The sequence below is a fragment of the Sciurus carolinensis genome, chromosome 6 (genome assembly GCF_902686445.1).
Source record: "Sciurus carolinensis chromosome 6, mSciCar1.2, whole genome shotgun sequence".
NCBI lineage: Eukaryota > Metazoa > Chordata > Mammalia > Rodentia > Sciuridae > Sciurus > Sciurus carolinensis.
The window spans coordinates 158,500,309-158,512,717 of NC_062218.1; the positions used below are offsets into that span (position 1 = coordinate 158,500,309).

Below are 12,409 nucleotides of genomic sequence, written 5' to 3' on the forward strand. Positions count from 1 at the left end.
TACCATTTTGCAGGGGGCTGAGGGGCATGGGAACTGAACTCAGGGGCACTCAACCACTGAGCCACATCTCCAGCCCTGTTTTGTATTTTATTAAAAGACAGGATCTCCCTGAGTTGCTTAGGGCCTCACTGTTGCTGATGCTGACTTTGAACTTGTGATCTTCCTGCCTCAGCCTCCTGAGCTACTGGGACTACAGGCATGTGCCACAGGCTTTCACCATTTTTAATTGTTTCTTTTACTAATCATAAACTCCCAGGGGTGGGTCTAGATGCCATTGTTAGCCTGAAAATATGGGCAGTGTCATGCTATGAGTTTAAATCATGGAGTTTGGATAAACTACTTCACTATTGAGTTTTAATAGTGTGTGTGTGTCTCTCTCTCTTCCACCTCTCTCTACAATGCTGGAATAAACCCAGGCTCTGTACATATTAGGCACACTCTCTACCACTGTGTTAGATCCCCAGCCCTTAGTTTTTCCCATTTGAAAAATGTAAACAATACCTAATTACAAAGCCGTTATTAAAATCAAATGAAATTCTTCTTTAAAGCTAATATTCCATCGTATATATAGGAAGGGGTGGGAGTAGGAAGGAAGTAGAGTGAAACACACATTATTACCTCTTGTACATATATGACTGCATAACTGATGTGATCCTGCAATGTGTACAGTCAGAAAAATGAGAGATTACACTCCATTTATGTATGATTTATCAAAATGTATAAATGCATTCTACAGTCATGTACAACTAATTAGAACAAATCTTAAAAAATATTTAAAAAGTCTTTACAACCAAAAATTTTAATTACTAAATTCAAAGTCAATACAAAAACAATTCCATTTGAAAAAAAAAAAAAATCAAGTGAGATGACAGTTTTAGTGTACGAAGGAGACACTCTATGGCTGCTCGACTGTGTCAGCAAGCCGTCAGTGGTGCCTCCCTTGATTTTCAAATTAAACGTTGATATCTCGGCCCCCTGTTTGCATGCCAAGGAGTAAGACCCCAGCCTCCCGAGTCAGCCTGCCTGCCGACTTCCCTGCAGGTCCTCTCACTCCAGCCAGGATCCCGCTCCCTGAGTACGTCCTTCTCTGTAGGGCAGGCCAGCGGGTCATGCAAGTTCTTGAGTGCTCATTGTGCTGTAAGGTTTCAGATGCTTACAGACATTTTTGCTTAATACCTAGTTTTAACATAGTGGTTAAGAATCTGGGTCCAGAGTTCTCCTCCTGGCTTATTTTCATACCATGACTGCACAGTGCTCCAGCTCAGTGTCATTGGACAAATCACTTTATCTCTCTAAGTCTCACCGTCTTGGCCTATAAATTATCATGGTGCTGTTGTGAGGATTGAAAATAATAATCCTTGCAAATCACTGAAAACAGTAACTGACACGCAGTTAACTCTCAGTAAATACTGTTGTTATTACAACGAGCTTCTCATTTTCTTCTCATTCAGCTGACAAGATAGTTTACAAACAGTGAGAAAAGTTACGTGGTGCTTTTCCAGTTCCAACACAGCAGGTGACTGGAAACAATGGGATTTGAATCCAGAGCCTCTGACTCCAAAATCCAAGCCTCTCCGACCACACTGTCTTGCCTCATGCTGATCTCTCTACCTGAAAAGTGTCCTTCCTTATGTCTAACTGGAATAATCTTTGCAAGCCTGGTTCAGGGGCTGCCTTCTTCACCAAACTCTCCTGGACTCAGCCATCTGAGTGTGATCTCCCTCTGAATCCCCACAGCAGTGTTACCCATTTCTCCATAGCATTGTGTTATGGTGACTTGTGTGCCAAAGTGTAAGCTATTTGACCCCTGGGTGGGTTTCCCCTGAAGCTCAGAGCTCTTTGCACTATAGATGTTTAATAAACAGTCACTTGAACAGATGCTGTTAAGTCCCAGAGACCTCTGTCCTGTACCGGCTAGGAATCATTTGCTTACTGTGGTGTTTCCGTGCCAGACCCTGTGATCAGCACTTGGCTTAAGGAAAGAAGCCAGGCACTCTGCCCTCGAGGAACTTGGAGTTGGGTGGAAGTGTTTTGAAAGCAGATGGTGATTCATTTTCAATGGAGACAGTAGAATCCATTGCCGCAAACACTTCCCATTGCAGATGAATTTCTTTTTGTCGTTCGTCCAGATACAGTTGTCTCCTCCAGCTGCTGTACCAGTTTGGACCACATCGTCACCTACCTCTTCAAGCACATAGCAAAAGAGGGCAAGAAGCCACTTCGATGCAGAGAGGCTGCCCAGGCTGGTCAGAGACTCTTACACTTCATGCAGCAAAACCCAGACGTCCTGCAGCAGGTAACCTAACTTAGGAAACAGTGACCCAGAAGCCAACCTGGTCCTGAACGTCTCTAGAACAACTGTTCTTCTTTGTTGTTTTTTTATTTGTTCTTTTTATATATACATGGCAGTAGAGTGTATTTGATGACTTATACACAACTTATCCTAATCAGGATCCTAGTCTTATGGCTGTACCGTACCTACCGATACGGAGTTTCACGTGCGGTGTACGCATATATGGACACGGGAAAGTTATGAGAACAACTGTTCTTGCCAAGAGTCTTTAGCAGTTATTTCTGAGTCTTTTCCTTGAGAGTGGAAGTGGCCTCAGGCTTCCCACCCTCAAGAAATCCAGATGTCCTTCATCTCACCTCAGTGAGGCTAGAATTCAAAAACGATGCTCCCCAGCCCCTCCTCAGAAAGGAACTCAGAGGTCCGAGAAAAATAGGGCAAAACGAACTAGAAACAGTGATCTCTTATTTCTTTCCTGGAGCCTCTGATGATGTCAGTAGTTGCCCTGTGTAGGCTCTGATAGGCCTTGAGAACGCTTCCCTTTGCTGGACTCCTTGTCTGTGCCAGGCAGCTAGCTAGGAACTATCCACTCATCAGATTATAGTTAGTGTTGTTCCCAATTTAAGATGAGGAATCACAGATCAGATAGATTAGGTAATATTCCCAGGAACATTTTTAATTAGTAAGTTGTAAAACCAGTTTCTTTATTTTCAAATCTATTTTCTAATTAACGGACATGGGTCAGAATCAGCACTGTTCCTACAGGTCACAGTAGCAACAACCAGGCGTGTTTCCAAGAGAATGATGCCATTGTTTATGGCTATACCGTCACTACCCCTACTTCCACTAAGTCTAGAAAATATTATTTTATGTTGTTTTCTTTTACCAAATTATAACCATAATAGTCTTTGATTTGCAAATATAAATACTTCAATAGTGTCTTGCTATGGTGTCGTTAGTGAGCAAACGGATCACCTGCAATCCACAGAAAATGTTACTGTGTGTGAAAAATGATGAAAATAGCATGAGACGGCGTGAAAGAGGCTTCCTTCCTGGCTGTCATCTTTGCTGACATTGAAATGAAATTGTGTGAACTTTGTCTGTGGTGACATTTCATTTAACCAGTTCCTTTCTGAGGAGGGGGAGGGGACATAGTGAGAATTAGCACAGGCTGTGGCCTAGAGCTGTTTGGGCAGGTTGGTAATGTCTGGCTCACATCTGTTGAGGACTCGCCACGTGCAAGGGGCAGGAACCATTCAGACCCAGAAGACCTGATTTCTCTCCGTAAAAAGTTTTCTGTTGTGAAGGAAAGAGAATCACCGGCATTTTGGTAATACCATGACAAAGCGATGACAGCGACAGGGGAGGGCTTCCCGTTTAGACCCACAACAGCCCTGGGAGGTGGGTGCCGCCACCCCACTTGACAGATGAGCAGGCTGAGGTGCAGCAAGCTTGCACGGGAATGGAACTTGACCCAGGGTCCTCACTCCTCCCACTGTTGATTCTTGAATGTCCCTGTGTCCCTTGGAACACCTTCCCTGTCAAGGTTTGGTGCTCCTCTGCCACCAGCTGTCCCCATCCCCAGCCAGAGGCAGTGGCCTCTGGTGGGGTTGGGAGGGTCGCAGCCCTCGCGTGAGTTCCGTGGAGAAGGTTGAGAACCGCTGACTCAGAGCACGTCCTCGCTGAGGAAGATAAATATCAGTGGAGGGCCAGAAAGCAGACCGAGCCCCACCCTACCGTGGCAAGGAACAAGTCCACCACCAAGTCCTCCTGCCAGCATTCAGCCATAAGTCCCAGTTCGGCAGACACTTTTAAGTTGGTAGAAAATGCAAGCAAAGGCAGGAGGCTCTGCGCGAGAGCTGTAGCCAGGAGCTGAGGGTCTTCCTGGGTTCCCCTGTGTCTACTGGCTTAAGTCATTTCTGTGTGTTAATGACACTTGGTAATTCTTCACTTTGCAGCATATGACTAAGTAGTGATATATCTTTATTAACAGTGGAATCCATTCTATTTATTTGGAATGTAGGCTTTCAGATAGCATTTTAAATATTAATGACTGGTCTCTGGTAGTCAGCATAAATATGATTTGCATTAGCACTAGGTTGTATCATCTTGAGTGCTCTGATGTCAACTGTCGGGTATAGTAATATCTGACATCATCTCCTCAGGTCACTGACAACTTTGACCTCTATTCTTATGCACAGTTTCTGTCGTCTCAAAAGCTCTTTTGAATTGATTTGAAATTTTGACTCTTCCCTTTATGAGGCAGTAAAATTGATAATTATTCAGATGGGAACTGAGTGCTGAGTGAAAAATCAATTCCACCCGCTCTCTGCTGCGTATAAAATTACTTGTGAGTCGGCTGGCCTGAACGGATGGCCAGAGTAAAAGCAGCAGGCAGGGGCAGTGGGAAGAATTAGCCGGACAGAGCGCATAGCCTGAGGGATGGACCTGGAAAAGAGGGAGTGAGCCAGTTGGGGGTTATTAGGAGCAGGATGGGTCCCATTGATCATCTGTTTACATCAGCTTTCCAAAACCTTATAAATCAGCCCTGAAGAGCAGCAGGGCCCAAGATTCGGCCTCTTACCGGAGGGACTTTGTATTAGATTATTCTCATTCTCACACTCAGATGAAAAGTGAGCCATTGATTATTCATCGGTTGCCCATTAAAAGCTGTTTTTATAGATGATTTGCCTATCAGAGAAGGTAATGAACAAGGTTGTTGCTTCATATCTTGAGGTTTCAGTTTTCAGGGCATCTGTGTGGTTAAGTAATGCCTAACCCTATTAAAAGGAATGGGTTACAAATTGCTTAACAGTGCTGAAAAACTAGACCCTAATGACTAATTGTGCCTGGAGTTTAGAGGGGGTTTGTCAGCTCTTTAAACTAAACTGATGTAATGATACTGCAATTATTTACTACTTTGAACTGCTTCCTCCAACCTGGACCTGTTTTGCTGGAAGTGTAGCTGCATGAAGACTGTCAGTTCCCAGCTGCAGCAAGGTACAGCTCCTTCCACTTGTCGTGTCACGCCAGGTCCTGCTGAGGGTTTCTGCGTCCCCACAGGCTTTCCCATTTGCATGCCACAGCCTGGGAAGGACTTGTTAAGTGCCGCTCACCTGGAAATGTGTTTTTTACAAACTACATGGCTTTCGATCTTCTCTAGATGTTCTTCAAATAAGCCATCTTCCATATTTGCAACCAAATCTAACTTGGCAAGCATTAAAGTCTAGTCCACTTGAAGATTCGCTGTAGGTGAATCTGTATCAAGTAAGGATTCTCGCCTCACCAGCACTGCTTTGACCCAGCAGCTGAGAAGAGTCCAGTTTACATAGCTGGGGGTGTGATGTCCCCAGTGCTGTTGTACTAATAGGTGAATAAACTAGAATCTTCCCATCAGACTAGTAGTAACAGGGATCAGGTCACCGAGCATCCCAAAGGACAGTGGATCAGGCACTGATCTGCTACAATAATTGGGAAAATAATATTCATACATGAAATGTTTCAGAGCTGGTCAGGGTGTGGATCAGCATCCACTTAGTTATATCCTGAGTTATATCACAGATTCACATGTTTTGTAGAAGTAGAGGAGCATTTCAGAGATGGGGCTGATTCTGTTTGAAATAAGAATAGGAGTCTGATGTGGAGGAATTCATCTCTAAATCAGAATTTCATTTAAAACTAGTCGCTCTAGTAATATAGTAGCTTCCACAGAAGTAGAACAAGCACGAAGTGATTGTCAGTATTACTGATTAGATTATGCAATTAGCTCAAGATCTTTTCAGTAATTAAGAGTATCCAACACCCAGATCCTTTGTGCAGAGGACTAGAGCTGTTAGATTTGAATTTGTTGCCCTCCTCTATTTATCTATTTAGCTCAAGCCAGCTGACTAAAGACCCAAAGAAGTTCTAATTGTGATTTCTTTTCTCTCCCTCTCTTTCATTTCGTTTTTTATTTATTTATTTTTGCTAACACGGCATTTAACTACACATTGTGAAGAGCTGTCAGGATCTGTGAGAATCCTACTCCAGTAGGGGACGTAACTGAAAGAACATTCACCCTTTTCCTCAATCAGTCAATCAATGAAAATTGCTTTTGCCTAGTGCTCTTCATGACATGCATCCCAAAGTGAATTACAGCAAAAGGGAAATCATCTGCTCTTTTTTCATTTCTGTGTTTAGATTGAAACGCTATTGCTCAACATTGTGACATACTATACGAGACATCTTTCATACTTAAGATGCCATTCCATAACAGTAAGTAGGAGAAAGTGCAGTCGCATCTTTAACTGCTGTTGAGACTTTGGCCTTGGAACCCCAGCAAGTTCCTCACAGTAGAAAACAACTAGTCAGGTGAAATGTGTCACATCTCTTACCCTCTTTCAAAAATAATTAGCCAGATTTTCTGATGTTACTAAAAACTATTTCTCATGTTTCTTAATCAGAAAGTGTGCCTTCAGTGCAACTAAATAGCTCAGCCTGGTTGATTTGTAGTTTTATTAACAAAAATATGTCAGTAGATTGATCTCAAAAATGAGCTCAAAGAATGTTCACGATTCGATCAGCATTTGAAGGCAGCCAGGGGCCCGTCATTAGACACTGGAAAACAGGAGCCCCTCCTGGCAGGGCCCCTCCTGTGGTCCGGTCTTGTCCGCACACCATGCACACACACGCTGTGCACTCCTGGGAGAAGCGAAGCCCATTTGGGCTGTCTTCACCTACTGAAGGGACTCGGTGAGACTCCTGACCTCCTCACAGCATCCCTGTGAAGGTGCCTTGTCATCGAAGCAGGAGAAGACCAACTGTCTCAGGGCCACAGAGCCCGGGGAGGAACAGGGTCTCAGCCTGAACCTCGACCTGAAGAGCTCAGGGCCCAGCACATGGGTCTTGCACAGTTCCGGGGGCAGGCTGAGCGCCCGGTAAGTCCCACGGGGCCATGGGACTTTAAGGTAAAGTGCTTTAGAGTAGTCATCCGATACCCCAACTTCGTCCTGCAGCCGGGACAGAGCAGATGGGCGGTGACCTGTGGAGGCAGCGGGCAAAGCAGAGGGAAGTGATGTTGCCAGCCGGTGCAGAAGGAGCCCTGTGGCTCCCTCCACCACTAAGGCAAGGCCCGTGGGCACTCCCTCTCCTCCCATAGCCAGGTGCCCAGGGCATGAGGCTGAGGAGGACGTGTGTCCTCGAGGAGGCCTGAGTCTGGTTGTGTCAGTGACTTTTCCCGGAGGCCTTGAGGTCTGCTTCACGGTATCTGCTCCTGGCAGCAGCAATGGCCATGTGGGTGAAGCAGGAGCTTCGCACTTGTGCCCGGCCCTGCGACTCTGTGCATGACTCTCCCTGCTTATCCAGCAGCGTGGAACGCCGCCCGTCACCTCTTTGCGGTGTAGTCTCCTTTTAAAGGACACTTCTGCTGACCAGTACCGTTAGTTCTACTGGTGTTCTCCCCAGTCTGACGCCTGGATTCCCTCAAGCCCTGCTAAGGCACCTGTAAGGCCAGCAGTCAGCCTGAATGAGGTGGACAGCCAGAATCCTCTGGTGCTCCTGCCCGTCCACAGCAGGCAGCTGCGACACAGCTCTGGCTAATTGTCACAAGAAGGGAAGCCCACTCTCCCCAGAGAGTGAAATTTCTGTCCCGAAGAAAAACCAGAAATTCAGATTCTTAAATGTTGGCCACTGATTAAAAATTAAAAAGACAAAAACAGAGAGTTGGCAGGCCATCCCCGCGTGTCTGGCTGTCAGTTGTCGTTTGTGTTGTGTGGTCCTGAGGAACTTCAGAGCCGAGGTTCCCCGGACGTCGCATGTGGCACTTCTACAGTGATGCTATTCCCAGCTGACTTTTTGATAATTTTTCAAGCAAACTTTCTAGATTGTAGTTTTAAAAGAATGTAGTTATTTTGGTTTCACTGAATTTTTTATTTTGCTTTTGCTATACTTAAGACATCTGAGGACGTTTTAGCACATTTGGTTGTGTCTTTGCATACTGAAGGGGTTCAGTGAAACTGAGTTAACACTTTCCAAACTTTTGGGGGTTTGTTGTTTAAATAACCCAAATTTGTTTGAGGTAAAAATAAAATTGAATTTGGTGGTGTGTGAGAGAGAATGTGTATACAAACTAATTACTGATGATAAAACCAGAATATCTAGGAGGACCTTGACTGAATAAAAAGTATTTAGGTGACAACAGCAATAAAACTCCAAAAGGGAGCAACCCTCAGAGCATGAAAAAACGGTGTCTGCTATTCCCAAAGGCAAGTTGAGTTTTTTTTAATTGTTTTGTAGTTGTAGATGGACAGCATGCCTTTATTTTATTTGTTTATGTTTTTTTAATGTGCTGAGGATCAAACCCAGTGCCTCACACGTGCTAGGCAAGCACTCTGCCACTGAGCTACAGCCTCAGCCCACTGGTTTAGTTTTAAAAATAGAAAAACACTAGTTTTTTTAAATTAAAGTGGCATTTTAACTGTGATATTATAAAATTTTTCATTTGTAGAAGGGTGATTCTAGTCTAAAACCTTATTTTTGGTGGGGGGCAGGTATTGGGATTGAACTCAGTGGCACTCAACTACTGAGCCACATCCCCAGCCCTATTTTGTATTTTATTTAGAGACAGTCTCACTGAGTTGCTGAGCGCCTCACTTTTGCTGAGGCTGGCTGAACTCACAATCTTCCTTCCTCAGCCTCCCGAGCCACTGGGATTACAGGTGTGTGCCACCACCACCCAGCCCAGATCCTTTTTGTTAAAAATATCTTTACCATCTTGATTTCATTTTTATTACAGAAATATTTGTTGGATGACTATTTCAACTATAAAAAAATGGTTATTTTTAAACAGAAAAAAACAGTTAAAATAAAAACCCATTCTTGATTTATGAATTATCAAATTAATGTAACCATAGTGATATATTTTCAGTGTTTTTGCCCTCAAAAAATCACCTTCGTAAAAATAAAAATAAAACCACCTTCATCTTGATACTTGTCTCAGCCCCAACAGAACCTGACACCTGTGACCATCAGTGAATGTCTGCATAGCAAACCCCCCAAAGTAATGTTCAGAAGTACAGTTTTAGCTGTTTAATCTAGCATGTTCTTGGACTGCTGCTGCATAGTAAGCCAGGCGGTAGTGCTAAGGAAAGATTATGTCATAATACCCTATGGATTAGCCCTGAGGAAATTCCACAAGAAAATTTTGTAAACGTGTGAAGAAAGAAAAAAGTACTTCAGATTTCTTGCAAATCATTGACAGAACAGAGAGGGCCCTCCCACCCCATGAGGACATGTGTTTTCCTACCTCTAAGCACAGCGTAAGGATGTAATCCATTGGTGGCATGACTTGCCTTCTTAATTGAAAGGGGTGGGATCCACCAGATGTAGCCCCAGCCAGCAGAGAGTTGGGTGGCTAGGCAACGCAGAGACACCATATTGAGTGAGCCAGAATCCAGTCTCCAAGTCATTTATTTCAGCCAGTGACAATACATTTAAACTCCTGTGCCTCAGCAGTGATTGATGGTTTAATATCATATATAATTTTTTTAATGAAGGAAAACCATTTAAATATGTTACCATTTGCACTGGTATTCTCCTATGTACATAACTGCATTTAATCATTATGGGGATTGTTTTTATACTTGTGTAATTTGTATCCAAGAAATAACTGTCAAAGCCATCTCATGCTGTTGCTGGAAATGGTACAGTGTGCTTCATACTTGAATAGATTCATTCTTCCCTGCTCGTAATTAAGAGTGTGGCGCTTTCCCTCTACCACATAGGAATTCCATGTTTACATTTCTGAGAATGAGAAATTAGCCACAATGTGCTTTTCAGGTTCCCATTTTCTGGGGCCATGATATTTAAGTACCTTAGTTTTTGTACCACTGTATGATTTGAAGAGTTTGATTTTAAGACTTTTAATATTAAAATACATAATAAAGTTTTATTATCTAATTACAAGAGGGTTTAGCCTCTTATTAAAGTTGCTAAATCAGGCCTAGATTAGCATTATAATGGCACAGTTTGACATGGAATACTCAAAAGTCAAGTTCGAGGGAAGGGAGGGGTTTTTCGTTGTTGTTTTGGGGGGTTTTCTCCTACCCTGGCCCCTCACACAACAAGGATGAAATGCATGTTTAGAAACAAACAAGGAGCGATTTGGGACGCTGGAGAAGGAGTGGAGGTGTCAGCCCAGGATGGTACCCTTAGGCAAGGCAGCTGGTGTATGTAGCCTTTTGTTTATCTGCTACTGGTTTATGTAGCCTTTAGGCCGCCACCAGAAACAATCACTCCTACAGGGTCAGCTGCTGGTCAGAAGCAAAGTAAGAAAAGATTTTGCGTCCAAAGGCGGCAGCCATAATTTCTGTACAGCTGGCACCTGCTACTGGTGCACAGCATGAGGGTGAAAGGTCAAAGAGGCAGTTGTCCAAAACTCAAGAATGGCTTAAAGGGACTTGTAGATTAATCTGCTTTATTAACTTCTGTATATTAGATAACTATTGCTGTGAATGACAGTACATCTTTTTGAATAAGTTGCATCTCTTTCTCTTTTAAATTAGCTTTTGAGTAATGAATATTAAATAGAAAGCATTTCAGGAGTAATTAAATGAAAACAGAATGATGTCATTTTACAATTATATTTGTGTGTTTATAGAATAGGGGAATTATAATGTTTTCCAAGGTCCTTTAAAAAAAAAAGCAGCTCTTCATAAAGAGGAATTTGAAATAAATAAGTCACATATCCATTAGCCTTTGTCTTTAAACTAAAAAATATGATGTGTTTGGACTTAGCATGAAATCACGGGTGCCAGTGGCTGGGTTTGGCATTCCCAGGGGCTCCAAATGTTCTCTTTATGAATTGCAGTGACTGCAGTCCATCCTTGTTCCTCTGTCTACAGTTTAGCACACTCAGTTCTGCTATTAGTCTAGAGCCAAGGTTCTCAGAATGGCCGAGGAGTTGTAAACAGTGAACAATGGCCCTGCCTCTCCCTCGCACTCATGCAAAGCAGACAGAGGATGTTTCCCCAGCGAAAAGGCCTGGTCGGCGTGCTTTCAGTGTGGTCAAGGCAAGAAGATGGTCCTCCCTCTCCATGACCGCGGTTGGCATCACTGGCCGTCATCGTAGAGTAAGACTGAAAAGGATCCAGTGAAGTTGTCCTTTTTTGCAACCTCTGCGCCACACTTTGCTGCAGCAGCGGCCCGTGGATGAAATAGCGACCGCACGTCTGCCAGGGTGTTTAACACTGATCAGAAGCTGACTCTTGGGGACTTCGGGGTTCTGGTGATTTTTCTTGTCGTCATGGTGGTATGTGTGGGTTGGTTTTTTGAAAATTCTCAGGACGAGCACGGGAGATGACGTCGGTGTTTCTGTGCTGGTGTAGCACAGGCAGCAACATTATCCACGTTTCACGCATGATCTGGGATCTCAGTTGCACCCCCAAGTTTGACACAGGGCTGTCTTTCCAGCCCCAGAAGGGGGTAGCGGATGTATGAAGGAGGCACTGAGGCTCATCTCCCTGCCTCCCACCCACCTCGCCCAGCGCCACCCCACGTCTGTCGGGGTACCCTGCGGAGGCTGGCTCTTCTGCCCAGAAGAGATGGGGTTAGGAGCATTTCCTCACGCCGCGCCCCCAACAGGCGGCCCTCCCTGCGCCCTCCCGGAGGTGAAGACTTCCTGCAGGAGTGTTGGTGGTGCCTGACGATGATGAGAGAGGAGCTGAGAAGCTCTTGTGCACTAGCCACGCCGTGTGCGCGTACCTCTGTAGTTAAGCTTCTCCAATATTCTAATGGAGACTTGAAGTCCGAGAACTCGCCCCGTGCACACAGCTGTGAGCTTTACTTAGCCACTCTACCGTTCCGCCATGGCTCAGGAGCAGGGTTGCCTGGGGCGGGAGACATGGAGTGGTCCTCATTCACAAATTCCTGACTGAGCCTCGGCGCCTTTCTGTGAGGACTGGTTGCCAGGCTGCTAGGTTGCTCCCACCCTTTGGTGCTCGGGACGGAGCCCAGGGCCTCTCCGCCTGAGCCTCATGCGTGCTTTCTCCTGGATTTAGCAGCTGGCACCTAAGTGCTCGCCAGCCGGTCATCCTCACTTCAGGTGAAGACTCAAGAGCTGCAGGGCAGCCATTCCCTGCCACG

The 12,409-nt window shown here is 44.7% G+C and overlaps 1 protein-coding gene across 4 annotated transcripts in view; it reads left to right on the top strand.

The window, feature by feature from the left end:
• The window catches only part of Ranbp17 (RAN binding protein 17), a 278,012-nt gene that overhangs the window by 248,917 nt on the left and 16,686 nt on the right, over nucleotides 1–12,409 (top strand). For all 4 annotated transcript variants that reach the window (XM_047555336.1, XM_047555337.1, XM_047555338.1 and 1 more), the window contains one exon: nucleotides 2,130–2,296. In XM_047555336.1, coding sequence (XP_047411292.1) covers nucleotides 2,130–2,296 — 167 coding nt within the window. The remainder of the gene's footprint in view (nucleotides 1–2,129; nucleotides 2,297–12,409) is intronic.